At 37.7% G+C, this 23779-nt stretch overlaps 1 protein-coding gene and 2 long non-coding RNA genes across 3 annotated transcripts in view; 1 reads left to right on the top strand and 2 right to left on the bottom strand.

The window, feature by feature from the left end:
- The window catches only part of kif6 (kinesin family member 6), a 677660-nt gene extending 674618 nt beyond the window's left edge, over positions 1 to 3042 (top strand). Inside the window, exon 22 of the mRNA XM_065274836.2 lies at positions 2909 to 3042. Coding sequence (XP_065130908.2) covers positions 2909 to 2922 — 14 coding nt within the window. The 3' untranslated portion in view covers positions 2923 to 3042. The remainder of the gene's footprint in view (positions 1 to 2908) is intronic.
- A 755-nt stretch (positions 3043 to 3797) lies between these two features.
- LOC135760720 (uncharacterized) lies at positions 3798 to 9987 on the bottom strand. The gene is made up of 3 exons (XR_012335303.1): positions 4394 to 9987; positions 4126 to 4213; positions 3798 to 3923 (listed from the first exon to the last, which is right to left on the bottom strand). It is a non-coding gene; the product is annotated as an uncharacterized lncRNA (long non-coding RNA).
- Positions 9988 to 18345: 8358 nt separating this feature from the next.
- LOC141280953 (uncharacterized) lies at positions 18346 to 21218 on the bottom strand. The gene is made up of 3 exons (XR_012335313.1): positions 19809 to 21218; positions 19541 to 19628; positions 18346 to 19338 (listed from the first exon to the last, which is right to left on the bottom strand). It is a non-coding gene; the product is annotated as an uncharacterized lncRNA (long non-coding RNA).
- Positions 21219 to 23779: the final 2561 nt, after the last annotated feature.

The raw sequence follows: 23779 nt of genomic DNA, 5'->3' as shown, positions 1-23779 counted from the left end.
AGTTCAGAAATGTAGATGAGACATCATGTCGCACTGATTCTAAAATAACATTCTGAAAGTAAGACACACGTGCCTTTAAGATTAACCTGTTTTGTGATGCTTTTTCTGTCGCTACTGCTGCTCCCTGAGTGGACATTTATAATCTTCAGAAATTTTATTTTGGTCCGCTGGCTAAACTGGACGCGCGCCTTCAATATGCGGCTGCGCACATGCGCAACTTAAAGGGGACATGTAACATTTTGTACATATATGTTACGTTTTTAGAAAAAAAATGCTTGTGATTTAACATCATTTGGCAGATCCCCAGCAATTCCGTAACGGACAGCATCTCTCGTCGAGTTCACGTTTTTTTTATGAGTTGGAGAAAGTTGTTCTCAAGTTTTCAGATATAGGTAATGAAAACAGGCACAACTTTCAAAAGGCATAACGCTATTTTATTACTTTAAGTAGCCTAATGTTTTAAAAGTACACATAGATGCTGCAGAATTTCGTACAGTATGTACAGCATGTGACCCCATTAACGTTACCTTAATAATACCCCCTTCAATACGATCCAAATTTGCATCTAATCTTCCTCAATCGTATTGATTAAGGTTTTTACATGAAGACTTTTCAATACGATTGAGCCATCAATACGATTACAAATGGATTATTTTGTTGCATGTTAACATACCTACAGAAAGCAGAGAACACGTGAGACAATGCAGAGGATTGTTTTAACAGTTTGTTTGGAAAACCAGAGGAACATATTATTCAAAGATATTGTTTGCCAAGCCATTTTATTATTTATTTGCTGAAGTAAATAAAATAGGAGTCACTATGAGAAGTCACACAATACCAAATGTTTCAAAATTTCTTGTAATCTGTCAGGTTTAAAATACTTATGAACCTTAACAAACATAAGACACACTCAGACCACGAATGGGGTGTATAATATTCTGCAGGGAGAACCCAGATTGAGATGTCCCATCAGGAAACACTCAACTGTCTCTCGATCTGAGCTTCTCTGCGGACTGTATTTATTTAGGCTTTAATCACTGGTTTGGTTCATTCCGAAGGTCGAACCTCACAGACCTTCACAATGGTAACATCATCACACATTTTTCTAAGTCTAGAAGAATAGGATTGACTACATTCTACCAAAACAGAGATGGTAACTTGATGATGCAACTTGAATATGCAGTAATCAAAGGTCGTATGATAACAAGAGAACATTCTACCCACTATTTCACCTTGGCAGTTTTTCTGAGTAGCTGGTAAATATGATTCTAAGCAAAGGATTATACATTCATAAATGGTAACATAATATCTTCAAAAATGTCATAAGAAATACATTTTCTCCAACATAATCCTTCATTTTTTGTTCCCCAGTTCTTTTCAGTGTACTATGTTTTTTTTAGCTGAGATTACACACCCCGAATTTCCGCTGCGATGTCCGTGGTGCTGAACTCAAGATCAGCTCTGCCTATTTTTCTGACCCTGAACTAATTTGCGTTGCTCTTAGTAGATTGTGCTAATTTGCTCTGTATAGTAAATCTTGTCCCAAGTGTTCTTTGCGCCTTCAATTTTATTAGTATCATGTTTTCCCCCCTTTTTAAGACATTGTAGGCAATACTTAAACAACCCATACAAATGCACAAATTACTTACCAGCATATTCTGTGTCTGTACTCTGGGAACTACGTCAGCAGGTCACATCAGCAGCATGTGCCGTAGTCTGCTTGTGAACACTCACAGAAGGACCAAGGAGGAGAACAAATTGTTGAATAAAATCATTTGTTTTGTTTTCTTTGCATGCAAAAGTGTTCACGTCGCTTTATAATATTGTTATTGAACTAGTGGAACATGGACATTTTTGGTGATGTCTTTTAATAGCCTAAGAACTTTGTTTACCTTGTTGTGTCACGGCCCGCAGTGCAGCCGGCGCAAGTAGTGAAATAAAGTTTAAATTCTATAGACTCTTAATTCTTAATGAGCCAAGTGGAATGAATTTTGTGGAAGTCAAGGCTGTAGCTAAAATGCAGAAGAGAGCTTAATTTATTAGGGCATTCCTCTCTTAGAATAGATTTCACTGACAGTGTTCTGACAAGTAAACAGACATATGCGCTTAATTAGAGAAAAAGTGAGTGAGACATATAATGGTTCTGACACCAGTGTGCTAACTAACACACTGCAGTATGGAAATGCATGAAGTGTAAATTGTGTAAAATACCCTATTGTTGTACATCAGGGGCTGGCTTTGCTACGTCCAGCTTAGCTACGTCTGGCTTTGTGAAAAATATTTATGCCTGTTGCACCATCTGAAACTACAACCAGCTGCAGCTATGCTCAGCGTAGATGATGTGCTTTCCCGCATATGCGTTTAACTGCAGTGATATTACGGCATTTGCATTACTATGGTTACAAACTCCTTTCACACATTTTCTAGTGTTCTTTCGCTCAGGATGCGTGCATCACGTGCAAACCCATCAAACACAACCTGCATTAACTAAAAGAAAGCTTTTGCTGTTTGCAGTCAAAGCTGTTAATAAGTTATCTTTCTTCTAAACATCTAAGTATAAGAATTTATAAGTGTGGTCTCTCACTTTATCATGCATGAAGCCCACTGCACGTGTATCCTGTGTGAATCAGACATGCCAATTTATCGTCAATTTAATTATTTATAGTTTTGCCATTGAAACACATCAATACTTTATAGTTACGCCTACCCTTGTCTAGATGTAAGATTTAGTCTCAGACTAAATGGTGCAACAGGTGAAAATTCTACGTAGGACTAAAGCGCTTTTGATGTCCAGACTAGTCTTACGACCGGGTGTATGCCCAGCTGGTGCAACCGGCCCCTGATTTATGATTTGTAATTTATCTCACTCAGGTTATTATTGATTTTTGTATCTCTTTTTTGTTTTCAGGAATGGAGAAATAAGCATGCTTACAACACTGGGAGGAGGAACAAACATTAACACACAAATTTCTACATAATGTTTGTCCAAATTTAAGTGACATATACAGTATATTAAAAGCCTTCAGGTCACAAGCTCAGTGGAAGCTATAAAACTGTATTGACTGTTATTGATTTAAAGATAATGGAAATGAGGAACCACCCAGATAGCAAAAATTTTCAGGGCCAGAAATGGCTGAGTTCAGGCTGTTCTTTTGGCACACATGCCGCCACGGCTTACGGTCCTTGATTGGTCCCAGAGCTGCTTGCCTTAAGTAATCCAGAATCTAGCCGAAAGCAGACCATAATTTAGCCGCAACCCTTTCACACCTCGAGAAATCAGCCACAGCTCTCCCGGAATCTCCAGATAACAACCAGAAAAGAGCCCAAATTACCACATTTATCCCCAAACTTACCCACAACTTTTCCAGAAACCCCAAATGTAACCCAGAAAATAACCAAAATTACCATATTTACCCCAGAACCCACCCACAACTTATCCAGATGCCCCAGAAAATAGCCATAAAGTGACCAAAATATATTTATATACCGTAAAATGTATAATTGAAAAACACAGATATAAAGCAAATATAGTGTTTTATTGATGTTGACAAGAATAATTTCAGATAACAGCAAAATAAATGAAATGTCAAATGTTCTGCCAAATAAACAAATAACAGTAGAAGGATCAAATAAAAGCAAAGAAATAGCCAAAGTAACATAAAAGCTAACAGAGAAACATAAACTTAATTGTTTTAAACAATAAACAGGTGAAAAAAACAGATGTAATAACAGAAAGCAATATATACAACAACTGGTTAAATATAAAAAAATGCAATATAAAATGAATGTTTACAAATGTGCAAATGTGTATTAGATAAATACATTTGAAAATAATACCATGTTATGTCACCAGCTAGAAAAAAGCAACATTTAGTAACTTTAATCTCCAGTCATGTCTGTGCACACAAAGGACTTCTTACAGCCTACAGAAAAAAATCATAAAATACAGTTAGAAAATACATTTACATAAAATGCATAAGAGTAAGGACAAAAATGATATAGTACACACTGCCAGTCCAAGAACTGATACTTTTAACATTCAATTCAAGACATAGGAAAAAATATGTTTGCAGATTTCAGAGTTCCAGAAGGATTTCTAAATTACCAATTAAATAAAGCACTTACCAAGTATAAAAATTGTTTTAGTCAAGCATTTTCATTTCCTGCTTCATTATTATCCAGCGTTCACTCCAAACAATCCAAGATCAAGTACCTGGAATATTTTTAAAACATGGTGTCACTTTTAAGCCAAAACTTGTGCTTTTGTAACTTATATGAATATTAGACAAATTACCCTAATAAGAGACTTAACAAATTAGATATAGACAATAATGTAATTCATCAAATCAAACTGCACAAAGATAAATAATGAACATAATATACATCATCTTACTTCATTTTCTGTTTTGATGTCCATGTCTTTGTCTCTGTCTGGAGAATGGTTTGCTGTTCTCCAAGAGGCAGTAATGTCTATCAAATACAGAAGTCAAAAATCAAATCACACACATTTGTTTACTCTTTTAAACTGATAAATTTTTTAACGAAGTTAAACTCACCTCAGTCTTTACCCAGACAGCTGGAACAACATAGTCTGGTATAGGATTGTACGGTAATGCATCTGCATTGCAACTACACAGTAAAGCATGCCTGTCACCTTAGCAAATGTTTTTACAAGATAAAGTGTTAACTAGGGCTGCCCTCGACCAAAGATTTTCCTAGTTGACTGGTAGGTCGTTCATTTTCGCTATTATTCGACTATCGCACGTTTATGATATTATTATTATTATTATATCTATTATTTAAATATGTATAGGCTACCGTAAAGCGGGCATCTTAAATGGTTTAGTTTCAGGGTTAAGAAAGAATGCTATGTGTAACATTTCTAACATTTATGTTACAGAGACCTACTTAACCATAATAATAATCCTAGAAATATAAATTAAGCCCTCAGGCGGCCCGGCGATTTGAATAATTTATAAATGCAAAGTCAGCACACATACATCTTGCCGACGTTGTCCCGACTTTCAAAGTTCCATCGTAAGATGTCGCTCAGGGAGCGTTTGCTAATTGGGAAGATGTCGTCTAGATGTTGGCATCTCGTCGCAAATGCCCTCGGGCCGATGTTTAAACGATGCGATTTCAGCCGCTCTGCGCGGGCTTTACCGGCCATTTATTTATTAATTTAAACCTTTATTCATTCACACTTATCCAGAATAATGTGCTTCCATGCAATAAATAACTAAAAACAAGTACACCACTCTCAATAACCGTTGCAAATGTATTCATTTGACAAATATAACACATAAACAACTTGGATAAATCAGTAACAGAATATTTAGATGTGTCACACACAGGGGCGTTTGCACAAGATCTCGTGCCAACATATAAATATATTTCAATATAAAACTAAAATGAACAAAATGATCAAATAAACAAGTGATTCAAGCCCATAATACATGAAAATTTCTTTAACATTGTTTAAAAATATCTCAGGGTGAGTTTTCAAAAAATTACTGAAAAAACCCAAGGGTATATATTTCAAATTCTAGGCAAAGGCTGGCTGCATTTGAAATGATAAAATAAGTAATAGATAGTTTAAAAAATAGTTTGGATGTCTGAAGTTTTAGTCTCAAGATAATTTACATATGTTGTACAAATGGGACACGGCCTGTGAAAACCCAGCAAAGAATTTCTTTGTGATTTACTGTTTTCTACATAAAATCCTCCTACACAATACAGAAAACATTCTGTAAAAATATAATCTTGACATCTTCAATATTGACTGAGTAAGGCCATGCCAAAGACTGAACTCAATGTTAAATCAGTGAATTTAAACTTTAGATGTCATTAGATGTTAAGACAGTAGCCTGGATTTCATATACAATATTTATGTATCTTAGAAATATATTGTAAATAATAATGTGCAGGTACATAACAAAAAAATATAATCATAAAAGATTCTTGTCAGGTCTTCTGTCTTTGGCCGTTTTCTCAATTCTAAGAACGCAAAGAACGGTCTTGCCAGGTGACCTTGGAAGAACGAACTCAGAAGGTCGCGAGAACACAAAACGCACTTGTGAGAATTGAGATGTGTGTGTGATCTTCTTGTTGGTCACGTGACTTCCCCAGATTTCAGCGCGCAAGTCTGCACTCGATGCATCCTCGATATCAAGAACACATCCGGGTACTTTCACGCTTCCTCTATACTTGCGTTCTTGAGAATTGGAAATGAACGTTGCCGGTTAATGATGACGTAGAGCGAGGACACAAGGACGCAAGATCGCTGAAGAACGCATATTGAGAAACAGCCTTTGTTTCCTACACTCGTCTCTGCAAGCAGCGCCTTTAAACCTTAGAGGTTCCTCTTTGTTGCCTTTGTTTCCTGTCCCAACTATGTAAACACCGCCTTTTAAAGATCTGGAAACCACTTCTTCCTGTCCAAGGTTCCTCTTTGTTGCTTTAGGATCACCTAAATTGAAACATCCAAAAATTTTTATTAATCATACGATCACATTTTTATATTTAAATTTAGGTGCCTATGGCAAACGTGAACAATCATGTATATTGGATAGACCAGGGGTTCTCAAAGTTTACATTCAAAGGTCCAAATCTGGATTCTTATCATTTTTATAGGTCCGGAAAAACTGGTCATTACAAAAATTGTCAAGCATGGTAATAACTTTATGTAAATAATTTGTTTATATAACAAATCAACACAAATAGTTTGGAAAAAGTATTTTCTATTAAAGTACATTTATAACAAGTGTATTTTGCATTTAAAATAAAAAAATTAAACATAAACACAAGAAGTATGCCAAATGTAACCAGGTGTAAAATACAGGGCAACCTAATTAGAGAAATGGCACAGTTTGTCTTCCATTCAGATGCATAAACCGTGCAAAAAAGGTGTGGTTGGTAGACGGAGACACTGACCAAAATTAGGGGTGCACCTATAAATTGGCCGATGATGCTTGCTGCTTCTCAATGAATTACAGTGAAATGCTGCTACATCCAAAAGCCAAGGGGCGCTCTTGTGCAGAAACTCAATATGCGCTGCAGACGAAGAACCAGACACACGCAGCTCCAGGAAATGTCATAAGGATATATTTATATTTATGTTCTTCAAACCTCTTCAGGTATTTTCATGATAATAAAGAATATGTATAAAGATTATGTTTGACGAGGGTTGCTTTTTCAAATGCATGTTATAAACGACTCAAACCAACAGTGATTTCAGATTGATAAGGACTTACTGATCAAAAGCCGTAGTACATGAAGTAGCTGTGCATAATATCTGGGTGTGATGGTTACAGCGTCACACAGGAAATTTTTTAATAACTCGTTTTATTTTCGGACCAGGAATACTCTTAAATCTAAAAAGAAATAAAAACTAAACGAACGGTTTACACGTTTAATATGCATTTGTAAAGTAGCAAATGCACACATTTAATCAATCACATAGAAATGAATGCACTTGCAATATGAAGTGGACGCGGGTCCGGATCAAGTTCCCGTCGGGTCCGGATTCGGCCCGGAGTCCGGACTTTGAAAACCCTTGGGAAAGACAATCAAAAAAGGTCCACAAGGCATACAGTACTTTATGTAAGCACATAAAACATCTGGGGCCCTATTTTAACGATCTGAAACGCAAGTGCGAAGCGCAACGCGCAAGTGAGTTTGTGGGCGGATCTTGGGCGCTGTTGCTATTTTCCCGGCGTGAGAAATAACTCTTGCGCTGGGCGCAAATCAATAAGGGGTTGGTCTGAAGTAGGTTCATTATTCATAGGTGTGGTTTGGGCGTTACGTCAAATAAACCAATCAGAACGCTATCCAACATTCCCTTTAAGCGCAAGGGCGCAAGTTCCATGGCGGGTTGCTATTATTATGACGGATTTACCAGGCGCACGCCAGGAGCGGTTTACAGCCGAGGAGACCAACGTTCTTGTAAGAGCAGTCAAAGCATAGAAGTTGTTTTGTATGGGGATAGGAGAAACCCGCCCAAATCAGCGTAGGTTAAACAGGCGTGAGAGGAAATAGCCAAAGTCTCATCAGCTGGCATCCCCATTGTTGCGCAAAGCGCTACAATGATGTCAGGAGACGGGGGAATCCCAAGCTTGCCAGCATAAATCCGGCACGCCGTGTAACGGGAGGTGGATCTGCCTCAGGACCTGACGCCAGCAGAGGACATCGCTGCGTCCACCCTCACCGCTGAAAGGGTTTGGGGGCTTTGAAATCGGACTCAAGAAACGCAAGCAAGGTCCAACCCCAAAGTACTCTTACAAATCAAGTTCATATACATTAAGGTTTCTTATGAAAACATTTTAATTATTATTTACATAAAATAAACGTAATACAACCACACAACAAACTTATGAAAATATTTTAATCGTTATTTGCATGAGATTTTTTTAACGCAGCCACACAATAAATAAAAACTATCACCACAATGCTCACCACTATGATTCCCCTTATCTTGTGTATTAATATTTTTAAGTGTAACAATTTATGATTTGCAAAAATAACTGTTGCATCTGTGTATATTAGATGCAAAGTGTATGCGCGTTGTGCACGCTATACATTATGGTCAAGCATGCGCCCTTAAAATAGCATAATGAACAACGCGCCACTGACTTTAAACTTTTTTTTCTGGTCAGTGGCGCAATTGTTTTATTGAAACTGCAAAATAGCATCAGGGATGGTTTGCGCCGGAACACGCCTCTTTTTTGCGCTGAACCGCCCAGGGAGCGCAAGTTCATTCCCTAGTTTGCCGACGTGCGTCTGTGACGGGAAAAACCCGCTGTGCGCCGGTGCAAAATACGAAATGATACATGCGTCACTGACAAAGTCAATTGCGCTGGGTGCAAGATAGAGCCCCTGGTCTTATATGTTGCTGCATTCCTTAATGTGTCTGGCTGAAACAGGGGTTTAAATAAACATTTACATTCATATTCACAATGAGAAATGTCTGCAAACTGGACTAGGACAGAGTTCAGGGAGTTTCAAATATCCATTTTGAAATTGGGTAATTCATGTGCATACTAGAACAGCGCATCAAGCACTCCATTACAGTCTTATCATAAACAAAAATGCAGTCTTCTGCAGAGAGAAATACCCAATAATAACAAACCTTCAGACACTGTGGAAAACAACCTATAAAGCGCAGGACTTTAAACACACCATGTGTCTTTACGGCATAAACACAGATTCTGGAAAATCATTGGCAGTGTGAATGAACCAATAAAATCACATAAACGTCGCACACCTGTGTGCGATAGGTGCGTAGGAGAGCAGGACTCGAAAGTCCAAAATTGAAAAATAGAAAAAGAGAGGTCCCGCACACTATCCACTTGCAAAAATAGAAATAATTTATTGCAACGTTTCGATCTCTCAATGTGAATGAACCAAAAATCAAACGGTCCTGGACCAAGTTTAAGTATAATATGAATGGAACCTTCTTCAATGTATTGTGTCTAACAGATACCAAGTAGCAAAGTTTGTAATGTATCGTGTCTAACAGATACCAAGTAGCAAAGTTTGTCTCACCTGTGGGCCACAACACTTAGTTCTGTCCTAGTATACGCCTTAGTCCTTGGTCTAGATCTCACCCAAACACTGTAAACGGAGCAGAACAGAAATGTTAATTTGTAAGTAGAAATAATAAGTGTACCCAGATTTGTTCCAGAATGTATTAAATGAAATTAACATGGTCTGCTTTGTCTAAGATAAAGGATAAAATGCACCGTTAAATGAAAGACATTTTGAAAAGATTTAAGTTGTCTGAACCATGTCATCTTGTTGCTGTGATGTCTTTCTGTTTTAGTTATCTTTACCTTTCTGCTTGTTAAAGATACAATTTGTAAGATATTTGCATTAAAATATCCAAAAACCACTAGTCCGGTGTTATATATTTTGTCCAGCTGAATACTAACAATATCTATAATGTTTTCAACTACTTGTAAATTATGAGAAAATTGCTGCCCTAAACAGTGACACGGGGCAGTGCAGTCACCTGTAAATGACGTTAATATCTACGTTACCCTTTGTTACCGCCTTTAATGACGTAAAAAACACATGACAACAGTGTCGATGACAAATGCGGAAGTAATAGCGTCTGTCGGGCCACCCGCTTTTTTATGGTAAGTTTGTTAATCTGAACACTTAATTCTGTGCTGTGTTAACAAACCATCGTATTGGACTAATACCAGGCCCGGGGTGGGTAATCGGGAGAACCGGGAGAATTCCCGGTGGGCCGCTTCACTTTTGGGCCGGTCGAGTTTTTTTTTTTACATTTGTCACGTTAGTGAGTCTATCTTCTCTTAAATGACACTTCACACGTTTCGCATTGACACTGCAGCGCGCAGCCTCTGCATGGGTTGTACCATGTAAGGGAGTTTTCCCCTCCCCTCCCATAGAGTTAGTTCGGTCCATAGCACATCCAAGAAAACTTTTCTCCTGTAGGCTGGGCCGGCCCTACCGTAACAATACGCGTCTGAGAGGAGGAGGGCGTAATAAACAGGTTGAAGAAAAAATCCATTGGAGGAGGATGCTGCCAAATGTGCCAAACCTACAGATTTATTTTCAAGAGGACAAACAAAAGTGGCAACAGCAGAGCTGCCAACTTCTGAGTTCAGCTTGGAGTGAGATTTTTTTGGGGGGGGGGGGTGGGGGGGGTTGTGGTAATAATTTTTAAAGTCCTTAACCAATTGATAATAGTGTGGATTTTAGCTATTTCTGTATTAAATAGTTGGAAAAACTGCGTAAAAATAGTTTACAATACAAATCGAATCATATTTTACAAATTAAATTGAAATAAAAGCTTTTACTGAGTTTAAATGACTGAAATTAGAGTCTTTATTATTATTTTATACAATTCTATTATGCTTTCCTTCTGATAAAAGTGCCAAAAAAGTTCTTAAAATCTAATGAATAGGCTACTGGTCTCTGTAAAATGTATAACTGCAGATAACAGCAGCTTTGATTCAGTTTATCCACTGAGAAAGAGAAACATAAAGTGATGATTTGTGATTCATTGGTGATAGAGGGACTGTCACAATCAAATAAATCAAACGAGTACTTTATATTAAACTAAAGCAACAGATAATGTGCATGTCAAGAATTATATTTCGTATATATTATTGTTTATAGATGTCAAATATCAATTGACTTTTTTCTCTTTTATTAAAACCTGTCACAGCAAACATCACGCAGGCTTGTACTGCTTGCAAACATGCACACCCGAGGGATGGTTGATTAAAATTGCTGTTTTCTGAGGGTATCTGTGTGCGTGGAATCCGGGCAGGTCTCTGCTTCTCATCCAGACCTTGACGCTTGTGTGTTCGACTGGTGCGGAGCTGACTGATCGGCGTATGACATCAGAGTAACGCGAGAGCAAAGGTAAAGACGGACCCTTTTGTAACATTTCGAATTGCTCTCGCGGTACTCTGATGTCCTTGCTGCCGAACTTTATGCGCAGCGCCACATAAAGTGAAATGCTCTTTGACTCTTTGCAGCAAAGTACCAGCAACATGAGAAGTGGTGGCACGCAAAAGACAGTGAAGTTACGCTTAAATATAAAAGTGTCAGTACTGCGAGCACTGGTTTAGCTACTTACATCGTGCGTTGCTCTTTTACCATCGCGCAGCCGCGCATGCTCGCTCTGTAGTTTGTAGCTGGCGCTCCGGCATCTGTAAACAATAACTCCACCTTCTTTGATTTGATTGGCCTTCGCATCATTTTGACTTTGACAAGCGCTTTATGCTGATTGAGGAAGGGCCAGATAGAGATAGGCGTTTTACAGTATGTACAATTAGGTATATTAGGCAATTATTTCATGACTTTTATTAAACTCAATGGGAATCTCAATGGTGGGCACAAGCCTGCGTGAGAAAATGGATGTGTGGCGTGAGAGTGTGAGAATGGGGTCAATTGCGGGTGTCTCACGGTGAATGCGTGAGAGTTGGCAGCTATGTTATTTTGACTTATTTAAGGGAAACTTTGAGACTGAAAAGTTTTAATAAGCTTACCTAAATAGAAAAGGAAATGAATGTTTATATAATTGTAAAGGTAATGAAATTACCTCCCTGGGACGTAACAGTTACGTTGCCAGTAAGTTATGAAATTACCAAAATAGTACGAATTTATTACGTAACTGGGACGTACTTGGTTATCTTGCGACGTAAGGAGTCCGTACTGGCGACGTGGTGATTTGGTACTGAAAAGGTAATGAAATTACCTCCATAGGACGTAACAGTTACGTTGCCAGTAAGTTATGAAATTACCAAAATATTACCAATTTATTACTTAACTGGGACGTACTTGGATATCTTGTGACGTAAGGAGTCCGTACTGGCGACGTGGTGATTTGGTTCTGTAATGGTAATGAAATTACCTTCCTAGGACGTAACAGTTACGTTGCCAGCTGGTAAGTCATGAAATTACCAAAAATGACCAATAAATTACGTAACTAGTACGTCGTGTGTTAGCTGGGATGTTTGTTTTGCAATCATCAATGTCTGTCAAAAGGTTCTTTTAATTAAATTGAAAAATATAAAAAGATGGAGAAGCCTAAATAAACCCGAGGTCCGGACCGCGTATCTGCTGTGACGTTAAAATTTCCCCGAAAACCGACCCGAAGGGCTTAAAAAGGTTGTGCCCCATCGGGCTTGGGCTGAAATGCAGGGCTCTAATGGGAATCATGAAAATCTAGTCTGTTGGGGCCAGTGTTGATTCTGTGGCAGTGCGCCACAACTAAATCAATGTATGGGAAACACTGCCTTTTTTTCTTATTTAGTTTTTGTAGTCGTCACAAACTGAAGTTGTAGTAATTGATTACATTGTTTTAAATACATACTATAAGGAATTTTCATGCAAAGGATATATCTGAGAGGGGCTTGAAAATATTTTTCTGTACAAAAGGGGGGCCTGGTGGAAAAAGTTTGGGAACCACTGGCTTAAGGTTAAACCAAGACCTTTTTTACAGAAAATAATTCTCTATAATTTTGAAAAAGACAATGCAAGTTAAAGTGACGAGCTTGTCAAGTATGCAACGCATACTCAAAATGTGACCTCTACATTTAACCCATCCCTGTGAATAGTGAACACACGCGCTGCAAGTCGTGAACACACGTACACCTGGAGCAGTGAGCAGCTATCCCAGCACCCGGGGAAGCAATTAGGGTAAGGTGTCTTGCTCAAGGGCACCACAGTCACGAATTGCATTAGGAATGAAATAATTTTTAAAAATATTACGATTTGCCCTAGGTTCTTTATAACGTCTGGCAGAGGGCGGATGAGTAAGATCGTTTGCTATTTTAAAAGCTTTTTTCCTGAGAACTTCCTCGTACATGGAACTTAGTTGTTTCTGATTTGTCCCTATGATTTTTGAGGCGAGGTTTACTATTCTCTGCAGCTTGCTTCTCCCTTTTACGTTTAAATCGCCATGTTGAAAGTTAGAATACTCTCTATCAGGTTCTTATAGACTATTTCCATAATGTGCTTGCTCACTCTAAAGGAGTTGAGCTTGCGCAGTAGATGTAGACGTTGGTTACAGGTTTTAAAAATATAGTCTGTGTTTTCACCGAAATTTAGATTAGAATCAATATATGTGCCGAGTTATTTTAACTTTTCTACCTCTACAATTTGACCCTTAATTATAAGGGGCTGCACAGGGTCCTTTTCATGAAAGGCAAGTTCCTTTGTTTTTGTTACATTTATCCCCAAGGAACTTTCATCGCACCATTTCTGGAGAGATGACACGTGTGCTCTATATACTTCGGATACTTGACCAGCTCCGGTTTGATTGTGTGTCTGAGTGACAACAGCTGGTCCCGCGTGTAGGTGGATTCCAGCGTTTCCATATAAACTCCATAGTTCGGTGATTAAACCACTGAAAAGGCACACAGCCAGCCAAAGTAACATGCCAACACTGAACTTCATTTTGCCTCAAAGAAAATGCAGGCTCGCTCACTTAAACAACACAAAATTCACCGAACACAGGACAAACACGAGACAGACAGGTAAGACACTGGGTCAGCAGCAGAGCCGCGCCCCCATGATGTCCAGAAGGTACCTGAAAAGTGTAAAGACAGTGCCACCTAGGGTTTATAAACTATATAAAACAGCCTATAACTTCTGAATACTTTGTTTGATATTAATTTTCTTTGTGAAATTGTATTCATGCCGATTGCAACAATATCTCATTTGTCAGTTTTTGACATTCTGTTTGTGTCTTATTTCAAAGCATTTGTAAAGTTGTTTTTCACTACTCCTTTTACAAATTTTGTCTATTTTATGCCAGGCTGATACTTGGATCACAGAATAGCTGTTAAATATGGACAGTGTGGGGCTGGTCTCTTGATGTGAACATCAAAGGGCCAGATCCTGGTATGTTTCTAGTAGGTTTATACATTTACATTTAGCAAATGCTTTTGTCCAAAGCTACTTACAAATGAAGTAAACAATAGAAGCAATGTGAGCAATACAAGAATAGAAATACATAAGTGTACTAGAACTAGTCTCATCACAGTCTAACACAGTATACATAGCCAAGGGTTAGTATTTCTTTTTAAGAAAATGTACAGATAAAGATGAAAAGTAGAAAAAGATATTAAGCTCTGAATTAGTAAGTGAGGTGCTGGTGGAAGTGTTGGGTTTTAGCCGATTCTTAAAGACAGCTACAGAGTCAGCGGAACTTATCAAAACCATCCGAATGGACATTCAAAACTAGCCCAAAAGCATCCCAAAGACTATTCACAGCCCAACTTCCAATAACTAAGCAACAAAATCATTTAATCTTTAACCCACAGAAAAAAGCAACTGTTGGAAACAGTTTAAACCAGGTGTCTTCAATGTATTTCGGGGTGGGGACCCCTTAGATAAGAGAGGCATGGAGCAAGGACCCCCGATACTACAGTAAATGTGTAAAACACAGATATTCAAGTAAGCAGTAAGGTATGAGAATCTGCTTTTTTGTATTAGGCACAATCAGAATCAAGGACTAAATAAATAAAAACAAACCATATTGTCACACAGCCATACTATATTAAGACAGTACATTAGCACTTTTATGCTGTTGTTGTACATGCATCATTTTATGTGTGTATTTTTTTGTTAAAGTAGATTTAGTTTAATTATTATTTTAAGGTATTTGCAGTGTAATACATTTTAATTTTAGAGTGAGATGGACAATTACACATTTAACTGAACCTGGGCTTTCAGTTGGTAAAGATGGCTGATCATGGTGAATGGCACAAAGACTGTCTATTCTTGTGGGGATAGAGGTTGTCCGTTTCATTCATTTTTTAATGAGAGCGATAGTTTTGTCACAGTTTATAATGCAGAGACAGTGTGGTGTCATTAGCCTGTTGAATTAGTGCTTAAGCAATTACAAATCTAAACAGCGTGAAACAGCCATTCAAGTTCAGAAATGTAGATGAGACATCATGTCGCACTGATTCTAAAATAACATTCTGAAAGTAAGACACACGTGCCTTTAAGATTAACCTGTTTTGTGATGCTTTTTCTGTCGCTACTGCTGCTCCCTGAGTGGACATTTATAATCTTCAGAAATTTTATTTTGGTCCGCTGGCTAAACTGGACGCGCGCCTTCAATATGCGGCTGCGCACATGCGCAACTTAAAGGGGACATGTAACATTTTGTACATATATGTTACGTTTTTAGAAAAAAAATGCTTGTGATTTAACATCATTTGGCAGATCCCCAGCAATTCCGTAACGGACAGCATCTCTCGTCGAGTTCACGTTTTTTTTATGAGTTGGAGAAAGTTGTTCTCAAGTTTTCAGATATAGGTAATGAAAACAGGCACAACTTTCAAAAGGCATAACGCTATTTTATTACTTTAAGTAGCCTAATGTTTTAAAAGTACACATAGATGCTGCAGAATTTCGTACAGTATGTACAGCATGTGACCCCATTAACGTTACCTTAATAATACCCCCTTCAATACGATCCAAATTTGCATCTAATCTTCCTCAATCGTATTGATTAAGGTTTTTACATGAAGACTTTTCAATACGATTGAGCCATCAATACGATTACAAATGGATTATTTTGTTGCATGTTAACATACCTACAGAAAGCAGAGAACACGTGAGACAATGCAGAGGATTGTTTTAACAGTTTGTTTGGAAAACCAGAGGAACATATTATTCAAAGATATTGTTTGCCAAGCCATTTTATTATTTATTTGCTGAAGTAAATAAAATAGGAGTCACTATGAGAAGTCACACAATACCAAATGTTTCAAAATTTCTTGTAATCTGTCAGGTTTAAAATACTTATGAACCTTAACAAACATAAGACACACTCAGACCACTAATGGGGTGTATAATATTCTGCAGGGAGAACCCAGATTGAGATGTCCCATCAGGAAACACTCAACTGTCTCTCGATCTGAGCTTCTCTGCGGACTGTATTTATTTAGGCTTTAATCACTGGTTTGGTTCATTCCGAAGGTCGAACCTCACAGACCTTCACAATGGTAACATCATCACACATTTTTCTAAGTCTAGAAGAATAGGATTGACTACATTCTACCAAAACAGAGATGGTAACTTGATGATGCAACTTGAATATGCAGTAATCAAAGGTCGTATGATAACAAGAGAACATTCTACCCACTATTTCACCTTGGCAGTTTTTCTGAGTAGCTGGTAAATATGATTCTAAGCAAAGGATTATACATTCATAAATGGTAACATAATATCTTCAAAAATGTCATAAGAAATACATTTTCTCCAACATAATCCTTCATTTTTTGTTCCCCAGTTCTTTTCAGTGTACTATGTTTTTTTTAGCTGAGATTACACACCCCGAATTTCCGCTGCGATGTCCGTGGTGCTGAACTCAAGATCAGCTCTGCCTATTTTTCTGACCCTGAACTAATTTGCGTTGCTCTTAGTAGATTGTGCTAATTTGCTCTGTATAGTAAATCTTGTCCCAAGTGTTCTTTGCGCCTTCAATTTTATTAGTATCATGTTTTCCCCCCTTTTTAAGACATTGTAGGCAATACTTAAACAACCCATACAAATGCACAAATTACTTACCAGCATATTCTGTGTCTGTACTCTGGGAACTACGTCAGCAGGTCACATCAGCAGCATGTGCCGTAGTCTGCTTGTGAACACTCACAGAAGGACCAAGGAGGAGAACAAATTGTTGAATAAAATCATTTGTTTTGTTTTCTTTGCATGCAAAAGTGTTCACGTCGCTTTATAATATTGTTATTGAACTAGTGGAACATGGACATTTTTGGTGATGTCTTTTAATAGCCTAAGAACTTTGTTTACCTTGTTGTGTCACGGCCCGCAGTGCAGCCGGCGCAAGTAGTGAAATAAAGTTTAAATTCTATAGACTCTTAATTCTTAATGAGCCAAGTGGAATGAATTTTGTGGAAGTCAAGGCTGTAGCTAAAATGCAGAAGAGAGCTTAATTTATTAGGGCATTCCTCTCTTAGAATAGATTTCACTGACAGTGTTCTGACAAGTAAACAGACATATGCGCTTAATTAGAGAAAAAGTGAGTGAGACATATAATGGTTCTGACACCAGTGTGCTAACTAACACACTGCAGTATGGAAATGCATGAAGTGTAAATTGTGTAAAATACCCTATTGTTGTACATCAGGGGCTGGCTTTGCTACGTCCAGCTTAGCTACGTCTGGCTTTGTGAAAAATATTTATGCCTGTTGCACCATCTGAAACTACAACCAGCTGCAGCTATGCTCAGCGTAGATGATGTGCTTTCCCGCATATGCGTTTAACTGCAGTGATATTACGGCATTTGCATTACTATGGTTACAAACTCCTTTCACACATTTTCTAGTGTTCTTTCGCTCAGGATGCGTGCATCACGTGCAAACCCATCAAACACAACCTGCATTAACTAAAAGAAAGCTTTTGCTGTTTGCAGTCAAAGCTGTTAATAAGTTATCTTTCTTCTAAACATCTAAGTATAAGAATTTATAAGTGTGGTCTCTCACTTTATCATGCATGAAGCCCACTGCACGTGTATCCTGTGTGAATCAGACATGCCAATTTATCGTCAATTTAATTATTTATAGTTTTGCCATTGAAACACATCAATACTTTATAGTTACGCCTACCCTTGTCTAGATGTAAGATTTAGTCTCAGACTAAATGGTGCAACAGGTGAAAATTCTACGTAGGACTAAAGCGCTTTTGATGTCCAGACTAGTCTTACGACCGGGTGTATGCCCAGCTGGTGCAACCAGGCCCTGATTTATGATTTGTAATTTATCTCACTCAGGTTATTATTGATTTTTGTATCTCTTTTTTGTTTTCAGGAATGGAGAAATAAGCATGCTTACAACACTGGGAGGAGGAACAAACATTAACACACAAATTTCTACATAATGTTTGTCCAAATTTAAGTGACATATACAGTATATTAAAAGCCTTCAGGTCACAAGCTCAGTGGAAGCTATAAAACTGTATTGACTGTTATTGATTTAAAGATAATGGAAATGAGGAACCACCCAGATAGCAAAAATTTTCAGGGCCAGAAATGGCTGAGTTCAGGCTGTTCTTTTGGCACACATGCCGCCACGGCTTACGGTCCTTGATTGGTCCCAGAGCTGCTTGCCTTAAGTAATCCAGAATCTAGCCGAAAGCAGACCATAATTTAGCCGCAACCCTTTCACACCTCGAGAAATCAGCCACAGCTCTCCCGGAATCTCCAGATAACAACCAGAAAAGAGCCCAAATTACCACATTTATCCCCAAACTTACCCACAACTTTTCCAGAAACCCCAAATGTAACCCAGAAAATAACCAAAATTACCATATTTACCCCAGAACCCACCCACAACTTATCCAGATGCCCCAGAAAATAGCCATAAAGTGACCAAAATATATTTATATACCGTAAAATGTATAATTGAAAAACACAGATATAAAGCAAATATAGTGTTTTATTGATGTTGACAAGAATAATTTCAGATAACAGCAAAATAAATGAAATGTCAAATGTTCTGCCAAATAAACAAATAACAGTAGAAGGATCAAATAAAAGCAAAGAAATAGCCAAAGTAACATAAAAGCTAACAGAGAAACATAAACTTAATTGTTTTAAACAATAAACAGGTGAAAAAAACAGATGTAATAACAGAAAGCAATATATACAACAACTGGTTAAATATAAAAAAATGCAATATAAAATGAATGTTTACAAATGTGCAAATGTGTATTAGATAAATACATTTGAAAATAATACCATGTTATGTCACCAGCTAGAAAAAAGCAACATTTAGTAACTTTAATCTCCAGTCATGTCTGTGCACACAAAGGACTTCTTACAGCCTACAGAAAAAAATCATAAAATACAGTTAGAAAATACATTTACATAAAATGCATAAGAGTAAGGACAAAAATGATATAGTACACACTGCCAGTCCAAGAACTGATACTTTTAACATTCAATTCAAGACATAGGAAAAAATATGTTTGCAGATTTCAGAGTTCCAGAAGGATTTCTAAATTACCAATTAAATAAAGCACTTACCAAGTATAAAAATTGTTTTAGTCAAGCATTTTCATTTCCTGCTTCATTATTATCCAGCGTTCACTCCAAACAATCCAAGATCAAGTACCTGGAATATTTTTAAAACATGGTGTCACTTTTAAGCCAAAACTTGTGCTTTTGTAACTTATATGAATATTAGACAAATTACCCTAATAAGAGACTTAACAAATTAGATATAGACAATAATGTAATTCATCAAATCAAACTGCACAAAGATAAATAATGAACATAATATACATCATCTTACTTCATTTTCTGTTTTGATGTCCATGTCTTTGTCTCTGTCTGGAGAATGGTTTGCTGTTCTCCAAGAGGCAGTAATGTCTATCAAATACAGAAGTCAAAAATCAAATCACACACATTTGTTTACTCTTTTAAACTGATAAATTTTTTAACGAAGTTAAACTCACCTCAGTCTTTACCCAGACAGCTGGAACAACATAGTCTGGTATAGGATTGTACGGTAATGCATCTGCATTGCAACTACACAGTAAAGCATGCCTGTCACCTTAGCAAATGTTTTTACAAGATAAAGTGTTAACTAGGGCTGCCCTCGACCAAAGATTTTCCTAGTTGACTGGTAGGTCGTTCATTTTCGCTATTATTCGACTATCGCACGTTTATGATATTATTATTATTATTATATCTATTATTTAAATATGTATAGGCTACCGTAAAGCGGGCATCTTAAATGGTTTAGTTTCAGGGTTAAGAAAGAATGCTATGTGTAACATTTCTAACATTTATGTTACAGAGACCTACTTAACCATAATAATAATCCTAGAAATATAAATTAAGCCCTCAGGCGGCCCGGCGATTTGAATAATTTATAAATGCAAAGTCAGCACACATACATCTTGCCGACGTTGTCCCGACTTTCAAAGTTCCATCGTAAGATGTCGCTCAGGGAGCGTTTGCTAATTGGGAAGATGTCGTCTAGATGTTGGCATCTCGTCGCAAATGCCCTCGGGCCGATGTTTAAACGATGCGATTTCAGCCGCTCTGCGCGGGCTTTACCGGCCATTTATTTATTAATTTAAACCTTTATTCATTCACACTTATCCAGAATAATGTGCTTCCATGCAATAAATAACTAAAAACAAGTACACCACTCTCAATAACCGTTGCAAATGTATTCATTTGACAAATATAACACATAAACAACTTGGATAAATCAGTAACAGAATATTTAGATGTGTCACACACAGGGGCGTTTGCACAAGATCTCGTGCCAACATATAAATATATTTCAATATAAAACTAAAATGAACAAAATGATCAAATAAACAAGTGATTCAAGCCCATAATACATGAAAATTTCTTTAACATTGTTTAAAAATATCTCAGGGTGAGTTTTCAAAAAATTACTGAAAAAACCCAAGGGTATATATTTCAAATTCTAGGCAAAGGCTGGCTGCATTTGAAATGATAAAATAAGTAATAGATAGTTTAAAAAATAGTTTGGATGTCTGAAGTTTTAGTCTCAAGATAATTTACATATGTTGTACAAATGGGACACGGCCTGTGAAAACCCAGCAAAGAATTTCTTTGTGATTTACTGTTTTCTACATAAAATCCTCCTACACAATACAGAAAACATTCTGTAAAAATATAATCTTGACATCTTCAATATTGACTGAGTAAGGCCATGCCAAAGACTGAACTCAATGTTAAATCAGTGAATTTAAACTTAAGATGTCATTAGATGTTAAGACAGTAGCCTGGATTTCATATACAATATTTATGTATCTTAGAAATATATTGTAAATAATAATGTGCAGGTACATAACAAAAAAATATAATCATAAAAGATTCTTGTCAGGTCTTCTGTCTTTGGCCGTTTTCTCAATTCTAAGAACGCAAAGAACGGTCTTGCCAGGTGACCTTGGAAGAACGAACTCAGAAGGTCGCGAGAACACAAAACGCACTTGTGAGAATTGAGATGTGTGTGTGATCTTCTTGTTGGTCACGTGACTTCCCCAGATTTCAGCGCGCAAGTCTGCACTCGATGCATCCTCGATATCAAGAACACATCCGGGTACTTTCACGCTTCCTCTATACTTGCGTTCTTGAGAATTGGAAATGAACGTTGCCGGTTAATGATGACGTAGAGCGAGGACACAAGGACGCAAGATCGCTGAAGAACGCATATTGAGAAACAGCCTTTGTTTCCTACACTCGTCTCTGCAAGCAGCGCCTTTAAACCTTAGAGGTTCCTCTTTGTTGCCTTTGTTTCCTGTCCCAACTATGTAAACACCGCCTTTTAAAGATCTGGAAACCACTTCTTCCTGTCCAAGGTTCCTCTTTGTTGCTTTAGGATCACCTAAATTGAAACATCCAAAAATTTTTATTAATCATACGATCACATTTTTATATTTAAATTTAGGTGCCTATGGCAAACGTGAACAATCATGTATATTGGATAGACCAGGGGTTCTCAAAGTTTACATTCAAAGGTCCAAATCTGGATTCTTATCATTTTTATAGGTCCGGAAAAACTGGTCATTACAAAAATTGTCAAGCATGGTAATAACTTTATGTAAATAATTTGTTTATATAACAAATCAACACAAATAGTTTGGAAAAAGTATTTTCTATTAAAGTACATTTATAACAAGTGTATTTTGCATTTAAAATAAAAAAATTAAACATAAACACAAGAAGTATGCCAAATGTAACCAGGTGTAAAATACAGGGCAACCTAATTAGAGAAATGGCACAGTTTGTCTTCCATTCAGATGCATAAACCGTGCAAAAAAGGTGTGGTTGGTAGACGGAGACACTGACCAAAATTAGGGGTGCACCTATAAATTGGCCGATGATGCTTGCTGCTTCTCAATGAATTACAGTGAAATGCTGCTACATCCAAAAGCCAAGGGGCGCTCTTGTGCAGAAACTCAATATGCGCTGCAGACGAAGAACCAGACACACGCAGCTCCAGGAAATGTCATAAGGATATATTTATATTTATGTTCTTCAAACCTCTTCAGGTATTTTCATGATAATAAAGAATATGTATAAAGATTATGTTTGACGAGGGTTGCTTTTTCAAATGCATGTTATAAACGACTCAAACCAACAGTGATTTCAGATTGATAAGGACTTACTGATCAAAAGCCGTAGTACATGAAGTAGCTGTGCATAATATCTGGGTGTGATGGTTACAGCGTCACACAGGAAATTTTTTAATAACTCGTTTTATTTTCGGACCAGGAATACTCTTAAATCTAAAAAGAAATAAAAACTAAACGAACGGTTTACACGTTTAATATGCATTTGTAAAGTAGCAAATGCACACATTTAATCAATCACATAGAAATGAATGCACTTGCAATATGAAGTGGACGCGGGTCCGGATCAAGTTCCCGTCGGGTCCGGATTCGGCCCGGAGTCCGGACTTTGAAAACCCTTGGGAAAGACAATCAAAAAAGGTCCACAAGGCATACAGTACTTTATGTAAGCACATAAAACATCTGGGGCCCTATTTTAACGATCTGAAACGCAAGTGCGAAGCGCAACGCGCAAGTGAGTTTGTGGGCGGATCTTGGGCGCTGTTGCTATTTTCCCGGCGTGAGAAATAACTCTTGCGCTGGGCGCAAATCAATAAGGGGTTGGTCTGAAGTAGGTTCATTATTCATAGGTGTGGTTTGGGCGTTACGTCAAATAAACCAATCAGAACGCTATCCAACATTCCCTTTAAGCGCAAGGGCGCAAGTTCCATGGCGGGTTGCTATTATTATGACGGATTTACCAGGCGCACGCCAGGAGCGGTTTACAGCCGAGGAGACCAACGTTCTTGTAAGAGCAGTCAAAGCATAGAAGTTGTTTTGTATGGGGATAGGAGAAACCCGCCCAAATCAGCGTAGGTTAAACAGGCGTGAGAGGAAATAGCCAAAGTCTCATCAGCTGGCATCCCCATTGTTGCGCAAAGCGCTACAATGATGTCAGGAGACGGGGGAATCCCAAGCTTGCCAGCATAAATCCGGCACGCCGTGTAACGGGAGGTGGATCTGCCTCAGGACCTGACGCCAGCAGAGGACATCGCTGCGTCCACCCTCACCGCTGAAAGGGTTTGGGGGCTTTGAAATCGGACTCAAGAAACGCAAGCAAGGTCCAACCCCAAAGTACTCTTACAAATCAAGTTCATATACATTCAGGTTTCTTATGAAAACATTTTAATTATTATTTACATAAAATAAACGTAATACAACCACACAA

This window comes from Paramisgurnus dabryanus, chromosome 17, assembly GCF_030506205.2.
Source record: "Paramisgurnus dabryanus chromosome 17, PD_genome_1.1, whole genome shotgun sequence".
NCBI classification, from domain to species: domain Eukaryota; kingdom Metazoa; phylum Chordata; class Actinopteri; order Cypriniformes; family Cobitidae; genus Paramisgurnus; species Paramisgurnus dabryanus.
This window is presented reverse-complemented; position numbering and strand designations above follow the sequence as displayed.